We start from the raw sequence: 16,834 nt of genomic DNA, 5'->3' as shown, positions 1-16,834 counted from the left end.
AACTAGCTTCTCAGCATCAGATACAGCCAGGATGATTCTCAGCTTTGCAATATTTCTAAGGTGGAAGACTGTTTTTGTAGTATGGGTGATATGATTTTTAAAAGACAAGTTGCTGTCTAATATAACACCCAGGTCTTTCACTGTCGAGCTACTAGTAATAGTACATCCCTCAAAATTGAAGTTGAATTGTGACTGATAAGTAGTTTTTGGACCGATAAGTAGAATTTCTGTCTTATCAGAGTTTAACAACAGAAAATTACAGCTCATCCAACTTTTTATCTCTCTAACGCACTCAGTTAATTCGGACAATACCATTATCTGTCAGGATATCATCTAAAATGTAATGCTGATGCTATCAAAAAATATTTAAAACCATAAATGATCAAATAATTTTCTCTAGATTGAAACCTTGAATCATTTTAAAAACACATGTGATCAAGTACGGAGCCAACATCCAGCCTGGTAGGAAAAACAACTCTTTGGAAACTCACTCATCCCACGTTCATTTGATTGCCTTCTGGGAAAAAAAAAAAAAGAGTTTTATCTCATAGGAGACATGTAAATACATTACCCCAGACAGCACCCGGTGAAGGTCTGATTCTGATCTGGAAATTGTGTGTCTCACTCTGTCCTAGCAAACGTTTTATTCCTCATAACCTTCGTTACTTTACAATCTCAGAAGCATTGACCCAACCTTAAACACTTAACTCCACCTTATTATCCTTTGCAGGATATTTTTTTAAACCTACAGTATATGAATTTGTGTCATTGTAAAAGATGAGGTGACATCAAAAGCAGTTTTAAGCATCATTTCTGTTATTGGTTCAATGGAGTAAGGTTTAAAATGACAAGAATTGTTTAGATGCATCTGTTAAGCATGAATAGGCTTTGTGTGGATTGTGAACTAACAATTACATCCTTAGTTTGGCAGATCTTATCAGAGAGATGGAGTCTGCACAGCAGCATTCATTGTATCTCCTTTAAAGTTGAAGTCTGAGTGAATCCACTCACACTTGAGGCACATTGATAAAGTATTAGAGAACATCAGGTTCATTCCAAATGCTATGACCTGAGAATAATTAAAAGAGACTAAAGCGATGGTGACTCTGACACACACACACACACACGCGCGCGCGCACACACACACACACACACACACACACACACACACACACACACACACACACACACACACACATATGTCTCTTTTAATTATATACATATTATATATTATATATATTATATTAACGTTGAATTATAACATGAAATGTAAAAATCCTAATCTTTCCAAGAAAGAAACAGAAATTTTAAATTTTGGGGGAATTCCGGATGAAGTTATGATTTAAGATAAGGAAAAGAAGGATAATGACAGTGCTTGGAAGAGTGGTTTGTGGTTTACAATAAACCTCATCTCAGCATTCATCCAGTCTAAAGAATTGCCTTTTTCTTTATTTTAGTTTAATTTGCTTGTTCAACTCCGCTAATCTGGTCAATGTGGAAATTGGAGTCAGAAAGTTTCAGAGTCAGAAAGATTTTCAGAAGATCATCTTTTATCTTATATTATTATTTTTTACCTGATTCTCACTTCTGAAATGCTCATAACAAAACCTCAGACTTTTTCTCTTTTTCCATTTACATTAGCATGTAATGGTCAGTGTGTACTTTTTTTCTGATATTTGTGAAAATAAACCATTAATAAACAATTTAGTGTCTATACTGCCATCTAGTTCTAACATTGTGAATTGCAGTGTGTTTATATTCACTTTTTGTGTAGCCAGTGTCACACAATGCCCTGCGATGGGTTGGCACTCCATCCAGGGTGTATCCTGCCTTGATGCCCGATGACGCCTGAGATAGGCACAGGCTCCCCGTGACCCGAGGTAGTTCGGATATGCGGTAGAAAATGAGTGAGTGAGTGAGTGAGTGAGTGAGTGAGTGTCACACAAACCTATTCTCACATTTGTCACCGTTTTCAATTTGTTTCTCAAGTTGGTCCTCTTTCCCAAGAGCCATAATTCTCCATACACATCAAGGTTTCGAGCACTGTATGTAACCTTGAATCTCGGAGGGAATTAATTTTATTCTCTCTCTCTCTCTCTCTCTCTCTCTCTCTCTCTCTCTCTCTCTCTCTCTCTCTCTCTCTTCACCTGGAAATAAAGGATCCAGGAAAAGTTAAGATCTGTATGTCGCATCGTTGAGATTCGAACTCATCTTGTGATGATTTTGTCATGAAGGAGCAAGGAAAATGTTTCTAACACCCAAACCCCTAAAGAAAAGCTACAGTACAACAAATGTAACTAAAACAGCTAGATGCACAATGTCCAACGGTATCTGGACACCTGACCATCACACCCATATGAACTTTTCAACCAAACATAAAGTTTGAAACAGACTGCACAATCATTTTCCCTTCACTGGAACTGAATTTGATGTGGACACCAAGCAGTGTATACTACAGAGAAAGCAAGAGGTTTCAGAGAGAAGTTATTTCTCGCTTCACCCTTCATGTCTTCCATTTCTGCACACATGTACACGGTGTCAGAAGTGGACTAAAATGCTCAAGGGCTTGTGCACATAGATCCACTTCTTTTTGATGAGCATATCACTGACAACTGGCAGAAACCCAAAAAAGATTGGCACATCTACCACTGTGCCGGGTTACGACAAGACTGCAGCGTCTGTAGCACTGAAGACCATGACATGCCAGCAGGTCACAGACATGAGCATGAGAGACTCGGCAATTGCGAAAGAGCTTCCCTACAATCTGTCGCTTCTGAGAGAAGAGCTCAATGTACAGGACTGGCAAATATGCAGAATTATACTCATGATCCTTAACTGCTGCATGTCTTTATTTGAGTAGAAAGAGGATATTAGCTTAAGATAATGCCCATGATGTTCCTCACACCCTCAGGAGTGACACTGCAAGTCAATTTGCAATGTGCAATGACTTTGCAGATTGTCCGACATGTATGAAGAGTACAACAAGACGATAGGTTTGTTTGTCTGATTGATAGGTAATAAAGTGGATATAGGGTGACAGTGTACTTTAGTGAGAAAGCAGAAAAAAAAAACTGTTGCACTCTTTTGCTGCCCTTTATTTCTAATTAGACACAAAATCTCTTTCTTCTTCTGATTCATTGTAAAAAACTAAATGACATAAAATGTTAAAGGTTAGGTTGTGGATTATTTAATAGAATAGAAAGACGAATGTGTGCGTGTGTGTGCGTGTGCATGTGCATGTGTGTGTGTGTGTGTGTGTGTGTGTGTGTGTGTGTGTGTGTGTGTGTGTGTGTGAGAGAGACAGTGTGTGTGTGTGTTAATTGCTAGGTTCTTTGTCTGTAAGTACAGTGGAGCCTCTGAGCATTGGGGCCATTTCTACAATCAGTCTTTCTTACCCTGGAGAGAGAGAGAGAGAGAGAGAGAGAGAGAGAGAGAGAGAGAGAGAGAGAGAGAGAGAGAGAGAGAGAGAGAGAGAGAGAGAGAGAGGCATACAGAATAGTGGAGTTGATAAAAAAAAAATAAACATTGCGAAAGTCTGGTGGGTAAAAGAACAGATTTAAATGGTTACAGCTATGGAGGGGAAATTAGCTTTTGAAAAATTGCTTCATTCTTTGTTTTTTTAGTAACCAATTTATCCTAGTCAGTGTAGCAGGGATCCATAAAGCAGAACTACAACCTGTGATCTGTTGCAAGGCAGCACACATTCACACACATTCACAAACTCATTCACACTTAGGTGCCATAGCTGCGAGAGAGAGATAAAATAACTTCATCAAAATGACACAGTGTTCACAGAAGAAGTCCACACAGGATGTTGATTCATTTTACATCTGCATAGAAGGACATTACACAACTGTTTCTGTTTATGTATACATGAAACAATTTTAGAGAAGAACTTCACTTAAGACCTAAAAATGATACAGAAATACAATCATCTCAACACATCAGTAGAACCACTGCATACCGTATTCAGGCTCATACAGCATTCTGGCAGAGTGCAAGATACCAAACTACTGCTGTCCAGCCTTCAGGAACAAACCAAGAACAGATAGCGTGACCTAGAATGTGCAGGTGCCATAAGTATGTGGTAGAGGAGAGGATGATGACACTCTCAAAGACCAAGAGGCTATTTTACTTCCAGTACAGACTCAAGAGGTCAACAGGTTGAGGGACAACAGAGATATTAGAATGACTTCTAATAATACAAACAGAGTGCTGGACATAAAATAGAAATGATGTACTATAAGGGATGTAGGAATCACTATAGAGTCACCATGTATGAACATGTACTGGATTTCTTTTTCAATGATTTTCTCTCAACTTGAATATTGGCTAATCATACCTACCAGTCAGGCCTATCCTATCAAGTAACAAGGCCTATCCTATCAAGTATCCTATCAATGCTCCTCCAGCTGCACCTTTCCTTAACCGCTACTTATACTGCATCACAGGGTGGAGTAACACCTGTTAACAGGTAAGAGCATTCAAACCACCCTCCCATCCACAAAGCACATCCAGTTCTGCTCTCTTAGACTTTGGATGGCTCTGCGGGATTCAGACGTGGGATCTCCAAATGTTAGAACAAACATGTGGACATTGAGAACATGCACAGAAACTCCACGCAGTGGCTCAAGATCACCAGCTGGCTTGCTGAACCATTGTGCTACTCCAGTAGCCTCCTTCCTTGCTTGTATTACTTGTGATACAGTCAGGGCAGATTATACACATAAAGATGATAACATAGACGATATTCAAATACATAGATTTGTTCCTGGATCTGGTTTTATCTGGCTGATGGGAATTTGGTGATCCCTTAGACCAGGGATGTCCTGTCTTATCCAGAAAGGGCTGGTGTGGTTACAGGTTTCATTCCAACCAAGCCAAAGCCACACCTGAGTCTACTGAAAGCAGAGATTAGCTGATTAAACAGAATCAGGTGTGGATTTTGCTTGATTGGAATGAAAACCTGAACCCACCCGACTTATGGCACTTTTTTCCCAATTTATGCTACTACTGATGGTATTAGCTTCCACTTATATGCTGACGAAACACAGTTTATACGCTTTGGAAAAAGACAATGTGTAGAAGCTATCTTATACTGGGAATATAAGTACAATTCAAGTTCAGGAAAAAGCCACCATGAAACTCTGTGTTTATATAAAATATTTGTGGTGTGTTTAGCAATGCTAGTAATTTGTACAAGTGTTAATACCAGCTAATTGAGAGTACTGGTCCAGAACGGTTGGTACAGTGTTTTCTTTTCTCCCATGAGAAGGTAGCTGTTGTGTGCAATGCTGACATACAGCAACTCTGCTCTGGGCAGTTAGTGCTTAATAGCAGAAAAACATGAAATGACCTCTACTGTTATTTTTATGAAGGGTGCCAATAATCACAGGGACAATGGCTATGATAAAAAAAGATCATCCCCATGTAGGAGATTTGTCCAGAAGCTCTGATTCTGAAATCGACAGTTAGCTACACTGCATGAGCTGCTGCTGATCATCATGCTCTCTTCAATGATATCATCAATTTAAACAAGACACTCACTGTCCACTTTATTAGGAACAGCAGCACTTTCACGCAGTTTTAATCAGCAGAATGATGTGACTGAACAACAACGCTTAAAATCATGCAGATACAGGTCACAAGCTGTTGAAAATGTGTTATATCTGTCACATTCATTGTGCCAATGGGTGTTGGTGCCAGATGGGATGGTTTGAATATTTTAGAATATTCTGACTTTATAGTTGACACAGAATCATGTGGGGGAAAAAACATCCCATGAGCCAAAGGTCTGCATAGTGAAACACCATGTTGATGCCATTAAACCTTAGGTGAGCAGAAACACATCTCAGCATGTACAAAACATTGACCTTGAGGCGTAGCCCAACCCCGTCATCCTAAATCGATGTTTTGTGCATGCTAAGATTCTCATTAAAGTTTCCACCAAGAGAACTGTTATTCACTTAATGTTTTTTGGTTTTTATCACCTAGAGACTGTTGTGTGTGAAAATCCAAGGAGATCAGCAGTTTATGAAATACTCACACCAGCCCATCTGGTACTAACAACCATGCTGAGATCAGACTTTTATTTCATTCTGCGAACATCAATTGAATCTCTCTACATGATATTTCTGCATTGTCGCTGTGTTCCTCCTATAAAGAAAAATGTGCAGTGAGTTTTGTCTTCACTACCTGATTTTGGAAAACAAAATGGGACACAGTCCGTAATGTTCTTTCATTTAATGGTGATGGTACTCCTAAGTGTTGTTCCCTTGTGAAGAACTGGAACATGTTATCTGGATAAATCATGGGGTCTGCTTGAACCCCTTTTTCTCTTGACACACATTGAAGTAAGACTGCACTGCCTCCCAGGTTTGCTCACTTTTTCTCATCTAATCACCAGTGGAAACCATGGAAACAATAGCAGTTGGTAATCTAAAGCACACTAGACGAGGTTGAGACCTGTAGAAGATTAAATGGGGGAATTTGTTTTGTATTTCATTCAACGGAGGCAATGACTTGAGTCCTGTTGGATGTTGTGAGACAACACACCCTATGCCATTTTCTGAGGTGTCAACTTCAACTGTGAATGGTAATAAATTATCATATCAGTGTAGCATCCTTTAACTTCTTGAGATCTTTTTAATTGCTTTTTTAAATTAGATTGAAATTTTCCTTTAAGGAAGGAAATGAAGGTAGCCACCATGGAAGCACTGTATGAATCTCAAATAGAAGTTGGCAAACTTTAAAAGCTACTCCTATTTCTTAGATGTTAAGCTTTAGACCATGATGATACCACTTCAAGCTAGGTCTGATTCATTTTCACATATTCAGAATCGACCTGAGGAATGCGTTTGGTTAAAACCTAAAATTGATTTCTTTAAAAGAAAAATTGACTCTTGGAGATTTACAGTGCCCTGATCTGGAAATGAAACTTAAATGAAATATTAGTCGTTCTTGAAATCCATTATGGAATGTCTAATATTTAGCAATTCTAGCTCGATTTCATACTCCAATATAGTAGTGTAACCTAAATCCAATGCTTTTCTTTAAATATTCCTCCAAAGCTAATAAAGACTTCAGCAATGTTTGATATGAAATCTGATGTTTCTGCACTTTCTCTTTGAGTTGTATAACAAAAAAGTGAGATGCAGTCCGAGGCACATGGTGTATAAAAGTCCCCAAGATTCTGCTGATTCCATAACTGAGATCTAAACTTCCACTGGCATCAATTCATGGAATGGGTTTCCATGGCAGATCAGCAGCATGCCAGCCTTACATCACCAAGTACAATGCCAAACACTGAATGTACTGGTGTTAAACACACCATCACTGGATCACTGAGCTGTGGAAACGTATTCTGTGGAGTGACACATCACACTTCTGTTTGGCAGTCTGAAGGGCAACAACTGGGTCCTGGGATGCCAGAAAAATGTTACCTGCCTGACTGCATTGTTATGCTCCTAATTATGTGGGAACAGTTTGGGGAAGCCTCTTTTCTATTCCAGCATGAATGTGCCTTGGGGCACTAAAACAAGGTCCACAAAGACATGGTTGGATGAGTTTGGTGTGGAAGAAGTATACTGGCCCACACAAAGCCCTGACATAAATATCATGAAACACCTTTGGTTTGAACCGGAACGGAGATCGTGGTGCCTGACCTCACAAATGCTCTACTGGATAAATGGAAAAAACTACTAGAATATTGGAAGCTGTCATAGCTGCAAAGAAGGGACCAACTCCATATTGATGTCTATGTATTTAGAATATGATTTCATTACAGTCTCTGTCAGGTTCTCCTATACTCTTGTCTATATATACGTGGCACACAGACTTTATTTTAATTTGGCACTGTGAATTTAAATGCTTGATAAAAAACGGAGCTGAATGAGGTTCATGCAATCTGTTTTCTGTAATAGAACTATAACCATATTTAGACCTCAGTAGTGAATTCAGGGCTGCAGGCTAAGTTGTTTCTTCTCAACAGAGAAAAAGCCTTTAGCACAGGTTATGTGGCATCTCAGAGGTAACCAGGACATTTGTGATGTATTCCCCAATAACCGAGGACACACAGGGTGTGCCTCGCTACAAGGGAAGTTAATGTTTAGGCTACAAAGAGCCTATAAAAGACTAAATATATTGTATGTTGATTTGTGTGTTGTGTTGCACAGGGTTTAATATGATGCAGCAGTGAGGATATAAAACTGCTTGTTAAAATGTATCTGTATGAGATCGATGCAATGTGTTACATGGTGCTACATGTGATGCTCCACACAACACATCTGGTGTAAATCTGGTGCAATAAATTTTATTGTTAATCCAAACAAAGTTTTATTGCAGGGTTTGTTCTATGTGAGCTGATAGACTGGGTTAGAACTATAAACTAGGTTGTGCATATGTATATGATCAAGGAAAGCAGTTACTGTAGCAAGACTTGTATCGATACATCAACACAGCACAATGAAAATACCCTTCTTTAGATATTGTGTCACATAGGAATAAAATGCTACTGTACAATTTCATTTTTACACGCTCTCATATATATACAGTATGTGTCATTTTGTTATTTCAGTGTGTATGTATGTAAATTTTTCTAACTCTTATGATGATTTAGGATGATAAACCTGCTCGGACCATCAGTGAAGCCTCTTACTATCTTCTTTTGAGGGGGCATGCTATATCAGAGATGTTCAATTCCACTATGGTAATGTGGGTTCAGGTTCTTGCAGAATAAGAGCACTAGCAAAATGTGTAAAATGGTACATTTTGGTTACTATTGAATAAAGCATCAGTAAACATAGTTCAAAAGTTCTTTGACGGTCTGGAGCCTTCTGTGGATTTAGTGGCATGGCTTGGGCACGTATGGCTACTCCTGGAAGGGGTTCATTAATCTCACTAATCACAAAAAATTAATTTTTGAACAGTTTGTCAGTGGGTCATCGGCTTAATACTATTTAAATGTTTAAAAATATGTTGTTTATTTATACTTGGTGGTCTGCCAATACTTATAGAAGGGACTGTGAATGTAATGCTGCAATTTGGATAGGACATTGACCAGACCGTTGTGTAGCATCACTAGCAGTTATAGTAAGCCATCTTCCAGTTATCACTCTGACAATACTGAAAAAAACTTTAACTCCACTTACTTGCTGAGAGGATGCAGGTACTAGGGGCAAGAGCTAATGCTACATGACCATAACCATATTTAGACCTCAGTAGTCAATGCACAGCTGCAGGCTACATACTTTCTTCTCAGCTCAGTGAATTTTATGAGGAAAAGGACAAGTCAGGAGTAAGTGCTATGACACAATTCCATGGGTGGTGCAGGGACAAATCAGGTGCATTAGACAGCTAGGACATGATAAACAGGGGGGATATAAACCTGCGGACTGCTGCACCAGCAGAAGATAAGCTCTACTATAGCCTAGAGAATATACATATATGTTCAGGTTTACATCTGAGTCTTAAGTTACAACATAAAACTTACAGCTAACCCCTATTAAGTGCAATGTTGGCCAGAAAGTAAAATAATTCTGTTTCACTGATTCTGTTCTTTACACTTAAATGCATTCAAGTTTCTTTCTATTTCACGTCTACGTGTGGATCGTTACGGACTGTGATTACTGGACATTTTCTGTAATGAAACAATTTCTGTAATGAAACACATGAACAGGAGAGATTATAAGACAGCAAGCTCTTTGGCAAGGTCGTATACGCCAATAAATAGTTCAAGATTTTATAATGCACTACACTGTTATTCACCTTGATAAAATGTAGATTCATTGGTTATTTGTCATATGGTTCATAACTAAAATCCTCTTTTGTTTATTGCACCACAACAATGCAGAGGAACAAAATGGGCATACTGGTATAAAAGACTGTAGACAAAATGAGTCACTACTTAAAAGCTTTTTTGTAAATTGGGTTATAATATAACTAACCTGGAGTAAATATTTTCGCTAAATGAAGTGGACATCATGGACACCATGGACATAATGGACTATTCCTTTATGCAATTATCACAAGTAATACAGATATTTCTTAAAGAGCTGTTGTACAGTATCTTAGCAGCAAAAGTAAGAACACAGGGAACCACAAGTGGCAGGTTGAGCTCCAGGTGAAAAACACAGGGACTGGTTATTTTCCATCTTTTACCAGAAATGTGGTGCAAATGCCCACCTGCAGGGTTACATTGTTTGTGTAGATGACTTCCAATCTGCTGAAAAGTGTCTGGCACCACAGCAGATAGTATTGCCACATCACAGCACCTGAAGGCCTGGTTCAATCTTCATCTGGGGGTCATTCTCCTCTGAGCTCTCTCATCAACACGGTGTTTCAGGGTTACTGAATTTCACATGTTCTCTCCTTTATCCATTTGGGTTCTCCAGATTTCTTCCACCTCCCAAAAACATGCTGTTAAATGAACCAACCATGGGTGTGAATGAGTGTGTGAATGTGTCTGTGCATATTGGCCAGTAATGGATTCATGCCTTGGCTTATTATTTGCCCAGGAGAGGTTCCAGATTCATTGTGACCCCTAATCGATCTGCTACACCAATTTTTGTGTTTAATTTGATTCCTCGTCGAGCACTGAACATGAGAACAGAAAGGAACTTGGGTTTGGACATGGAGAAAAGGAACAAAATAAAAGTTGTCAGTGGGCAATGAGGGCTTAAGGTGCAGAAGGACATAATCTCATGCAAGTCCCAACAAGAACAACAACTAGTCTCCTGCTCTGAGCAGGGTGTTTGAAAAACTCACAAAAACTCACCTAAACTATGTGTAGAACTTTTGCTCTTCAAAAACAGCCATGACCCCTGAAATAAATTTTCCAGCGATCAGAGACAATATATTGTTTTCACCTTGGGCATAAATGGAGGCAGGAGTAATCAAAACTGCCACCGCATGAAAAAGCTCTCGCATTCTCCAGGAGATCCATCATATATCATAGATCATACTTCAGGGCAGGGTTTTAAAGAGCAAAGCTTCTGAAGAAATGGATTGAGCTGAGGATTAGTGGCATGAAAAGCTTAAGCATGCTCCTTAGTGGCAGAGGAGATGTGCTGTAGTAGTATGGCGTGATCACAAACTTCAAGAAGTATTCCTTGCTCTGACACCGAGCTTCTCAAATCCTGTACTTATGCCTAATCCATGCTGTAAAGTAAAGTCAGCTCCATGGCCATATGTTTTACCTTTTTACTGCATTAAATTTGATGGGAATTGGATGGAAATCAAGTTATTTCTAAGAAAAAAAAAACATTATAATGTAGTATTTGAAATATTCTGCCACTGACTTCCAGTATGTTTTATACTGGTTCGGTCCTATGTTCCATCTTCCTCGTCCACATTGCTCAGTTCTTCCCGCCCACCTTCCTCTCCTCTGACTCATTCTTTGCAGTCTCCTTTACTCTGTCTGTTAGTCTCTCTCTATTTTCCTCCCTCTCAACTGTCTTATCTCATTTTATATTGGATCGTCCAGACAACACAAGCATGGTTATCAATCAGAGTATTGACCAGTCACTTGAGACCGTGTTAGTCACTGTGTAGACTGGTTCACAGAATCAAAACATTATTTACACAACTGTGATTTTACCCTAGAAGCTAATGTGCATATGGCAAAAAGAAACTGAATTTATTAATGCTTGGTAGCATGTTAGCTTGGTAAAGCATGCAGATACAGGCAAAGCGCTTCAGTTAATGTTCATATCTAACACCAGAAAGAGGGAAAAATGAGGTCTAACATGGCATGGATGTTGGTAACAGATCTACATATTTTATCTGCTGATATCCTGGGACTTTACAATGAATGCAGTAAAAAAAACAGTATTTTGAGAAAAGGCATGTCTCTTGCAATGATTTATAAATATAAGTTTTTGTGCATTGTACAGCAATGCACAAAAACTTCTCAACAAATATTCTGCATATTGTAACTGATGCTTTAGCGGCTTTGTACACTTTATGATAGTAACCTGAGCTGGTCAAGTGTTAACATTTCTGTACATATTACTGAAAGTAAACTTCCTGGCCAACATAACACAAGTACTATATCTGTAAATTTAAAGATTAAAAACTGATTAGGATTACGCTGAGTTTAATACGTGAGTGATTTGTAATTATCTCATAACCCTAGACAGTCATTAGTTCACAACAGGAATGATGAACAGCTACAGCAAAATGTTAGTGTTGTAGATTTTGTTGATTTGATTCCAAAGCAGTCTCGATGTCAGTTACAAGTCTACTGCATATATTTGTAGAAGATGATTTCTTGCAACAGACCAGACATTGGTCTATTGTATTATAAGCACTTGACCCATATTCTAGGCATCAAATCTCCTCTCTTCTTCTTCTCTCACTATAAACCAGATACTAATTATAGCTCATCATGCTAAATATGAGAGCCATGCTTCTCCTCACAAACAGTAAACCTATTTACTGAAGAGCAGAGCTGAATGGGCAGCTACCCTTTCGCACAACTAAGCGGTTCATTCATGATGCTTTTCTATAACATAAAAAATAAAAAAGCTCATGTACTTAGGCTGAAAGGAACAATGGATAAATCAGGCTAATCTTCTGCTCTACTTTGCTACTTCTTTGCTGTAGGGTGTCAAGTATACACTGGCCCCTATTTTTCTGAGACAAAAACAGCACTTTGTCTTTAAGCCACCCTTATAACGCTGACTCAATGACAATCAAAGGTCAAATATGGCGCCAATTGTTTCATTCCGTCTCAGGCAGTGGCCCAGGTTTGATGTAATAGGTTTAACTCTTTGATTAGCAGCTGTGAATTTCCCTAAAGAACGAGCAGCACTAAATAGAAATGATTTATGCTAAGAACTGCCATTAAATCCTGTTCACAAATTAGCTCTACTCATTGCAAGTGCTATGAGATAAAATGCAGGCTGAATGGCATTTTCACACACACACACACACACACACACACACACACACACACACACACACACACACACACACACACACACACACACACACACACACACATACACACACTGCAGATCTCTAAATAAACTTGGCAACATTTGGTGAACCTTCAAACTCACACATGCATGTTTGTTTCCCTCTCTTTCATGTCTTCTCTCACTCCTCCTTCCTAATTCCTCCTTGTCTGTCATTGGCATTTTCACTTATCATCCAGATCACCATGCCCTGATAAGGATGATCTGTCATCTATTTTTCTGTCTTCCTTCTTGCTTAAGTTGCTGACTGTATAATACCATCCCACCCCTATATCCGTCCCCGATTCATGTGTGGCTCTTCACCCTTGTCTGATTGCTGCCTTCACCACCTTTCAGTTCATCCATTCAGTTCTCCTGGCATCCTTTCAGGATCATTAGAAATCATAGTCTATACTTGAAGACAAACCTTTAACCAGAGGGTTTCCATAGTAACACTCACACTTTCCCTGGTTGGGGGGTGTGTATGTGTTAGCATTGTCCACTCCACCACCCCGGTCCCCTATTAGCCTAATAAAAATGGAATGAAAACAGCAGAGCATCTTACTGATAGTGCGGGAGCCAATACAGCCCATGGTGTCTTAGTGAGGGCCGGCAAGTGACTGAGAAAGAGGTGCCTTTTCAGCAGACATCGCTCTCTTTCTTCTCCCGGTGTCTCTGTTGTCCTCTTCTCTGTGTCCCCCCTCTCTCTCTCTCTCTCTTTCTCTCCCTCTCCCTCTCCCTCTCGCTCTCTCTCTCTCTCTCTCTCTCCCTGCAAGGCTGCCTGCGATTGTATGCTTCTCTCACTCTCCCCGTCATCCATGTCTCCTCCCTCCCAGCACGCCCACTCTGTCTCACCCCTCCCCACCACCACCACCACCATCACTACCTCTTTCCCACACACACTTAAAGCACACATGTTCAATGGTAAGCTGTGAAATTTGATTCAATAACGTAACAAAGTGCATTTTTCCTGCTAGACGACACAGTAAGATTGTCATTTTTGTACATTTTATTATTCCCACCAAATACCTCCTCACCACTATCTTTACTGCATTTAATCTGCTTCTTTTTAGTAAAGGTAGACAATTTAAAGGAATTCTAAGCCAACGTATTTAAGACTGGTTGATAATGCAGCACGTAATAGTTGTTTACACCCCTCCATTTTGCTGCTCCTACTTTCTATTTTTATTTTGCACCATCACATTCTGCAGACTATGGGCAACAACTGTCACTCTTCCTCGGTTATGTCTTCACACAGTAGGGGTGGGCTCTGTAACCTTGAACGCACCCAGTCATGTGCACACAGCATACAGATCTGACTACTTCAGTCTGTGATTACACTTTTTAACAGCTCTGAAAAAATCAGAGGTCGGAGTATTAGGGACTAAAATGTTAATATACTGGATAAAGGTGAGAGAAGGAATAAGATGATGGGGAGAAAAAAGGAATTAAATATGTATTAAGAAAACACATTAGATTGTACTACATTACATTTTTATACATCTATGCTACTAGTGCTCCAGTGCTTTCAGCAATGCAGTAACGAAGCTCCAAATGCATATTTTACTTATTTAAATAATGTTAAGTATTTTTTTACCATAGTGCATACATAAAATGGTGCCTAGCTTAACATTGGCATACTACTACATACTGATATAATGTATGTATTATTTTGAAGCCATTATTATTATTATAATTATAATAACAATAACAATAATAATTATTATGATGATTATGATTATTATTATGATGATTATGATTATTATTACTATTATTATTGTTGTTGTTGTTGTTTTTGTTGTTGTTATAATAATAATAATAATAATAATAATAATAATAATAATAATAATAATAATAATAATAATAATGATCATAATAATAATAACAATAACAATAATTGTTATTGTTATTATTATTATTATTATTATTATTATTATTATTATTATTATTATTATTAATCCCCCCTGCACATTTACTTAGATGAGTGACAAATTAAAGTGAAACCAATTCCAGTACATAGATGAAGTATCAATCATTGCTTAAATGTCTTTCACTTCAAACATTGGCTAAAATACCATAGACATATCCGTATGTCTGGAAAAGAAACAGTCAGTAATTGTAGCCTGGTCTAGTAGGACTGCAGTGTATGATTTGATTTAATACAATTTCTTTCTATAGTGCTTGTAACAACAGACATTGTCAAAAAGCAGCTTTACAGAATTATAATAAAAATGAAATTCAGGATATGAATTGAAGATTCATCAAATTCTCTCTAATGAGTAAGTCAGAGACAATGGTGTCGAGGAAAATCTTAGGAAACAAATAATATTAGGAAAAACCCTTCTGAGGTGCATTAATCCATACAGTAACCACATCATTTTAATGTATTTAGTGGTGCAAAAAAAGTTAAACTGTCAATTGAGCTAGTTCATGTGTGGTGTACGCCAAGAGAAGTGAATAATACAATCCTGGATATTTGATTTCTACACTGAGGGGATCCAGAGACTCTGTTATGCTGTGGAGAGCATTTTGTTGGAATGGATCTAGTCCAGCATTTCCCTTAGAGGTTAGGGGACTCCTTATCCATACAAGGTTATACATACATATTTAAAATGTTAAAATAAAATGCATAATATTACAGTATTAATTCATTAATACCACTGTATGAAGGACAATCTGAAACCTAAGGACTGATTAATGACAAAATTATAAACAGCACTTTAAACAGATTATCTTTCAAACTTACATAGGTTCATAGAGAAACACAAATTCAATTCACAGAAATTCAGTCAAATTGGCCAGGGTTCCTGTCATAATTTATGATTCCATCTCCTGGCTACATTTAATTAATCAGTGGTCAGTGCACAAGACTCACAGCTGTCCTGGCCAGACAAGCAGCTTACCTGCTGGTCACAATACTGCCTCATAAATTGCATCCACAGACCTCAGTTCATGTTAGCTTTGAAAGCCCTAAAACAAGCAACAATTTCACCTGCTCCCAGAGATCCATGACCTGGCTCATCCAGATGACTACTTCTCAAGAAAGCTGTCAACAGCAGAACACAACTATGATGTGGACCACCGTGAGCTGCTGGCAGTGAAGCTGCAGATAGAGGTGCAGAGACAACAACCCTTTGTGATTTTCAAGCACCATAAGCACTTTGAGTACCAATTCCTCAGATACCACCATCCTAGCAGTCATAGATTGATTATCCAAATTCCTGGGTCTTGTTCCCTTCCCTGTTATTCTACTAGCTTTCATCATAGCCGAGCTGCTGTTCAAATAAATGTTGTGTTATTATTGCATCCCAGAGGACATGAGCGATCGGGGTCCCCTGTTCACCTCCGGTGTATGAAATAGCTTCACATTCTGAGGATTAATGTCAATCTGAATTCCGGGTAGCATACAGAGTCCAGCTGCCAAGTAGAGCAGGCCAATCAAGAAATTAGGAATTCTGCTACCAATTGGTTCCAATTCCTGCTTTGGGCTGAATATGCCCAGAACTACCTTTTCCACTCAACTGCAATTTATCCCCAAGTCAACAACCCCAATTCTACAGTACTTGTGGTAAACAAATCATTTCGGTGTAGAAAGCAACATTCATCAGAGGTTCCAATGAGCCACCCAAGCCAACAAATAGCAGGAGGGCTGTTATAGAGAACCCACTCCCTAGATACCATCTGTGGGACAGAGTGTGGCTTTCAGCCCGAGACATTTGAAAATACCGCACCTGAACAGGGGCTCTGTTAGGTCACAACTACGCACCCCATTTACCATAACACCCGTGGCCTACAAATATAGCAGCAATGGACTCTACATGCACTTCCAATTTCAAAGTCATTGGATTGTCCCTTATCTTTTTTCAAACATAACATAC

General features: G+C 38.7%; 1 protein-coding gene across 7 annotated transcripts in view; it reads right to left on the bottom strand.

Moving 5' to 3' along the window:
• The window catches only part of fam131ba (family with sequence similarity 131 member Ba), a 31,674-nt gene extending 17,939 nt beyond the window's left edge, over positions 1-13,735 (bottom strand). For all 7 annotated transcript variants that reach the window (XM_027143801.2, XM_027143803.2, XM_027143804.2 and 4 more), the window contains exon 1: positions 13,522-13,735. In XM_027143801.2, the coding sequence (XP_026999602.2) occupies positions 13,522-13,549 (28 nt within the window). In that variant the 5' untranslated portion in view covers positions 13,550-13,735. The remainder of the gene's footprint in view (positions 1-13,521) is intronic.
• Positions 13,736-16,834: the final 3,099 nt, after the last annotated feature.

The sequence above is a fragment of the Tachysurus fulvidraco genome, chromosome 7 (genome assembly GCF_022655615.1).
Source record: "Tachysurus fulvidraco isolate hzauxx_2018 chromosome 7, HZAU_PFXX_2.0, whole genome shotgun sequence".
Taxonomy (NCBI): domain Eukaryota; kingdom Metazoa; phylum Chordata; class Actinopteri; order Siluriformes; family Bagridae; genus Tachysurus; species Tachysurus fulvidraco.
Note: the sequence above shows the minus strand (reverse complement) of the source record. Positions and strands in the feature narration are given on the sequence as shown.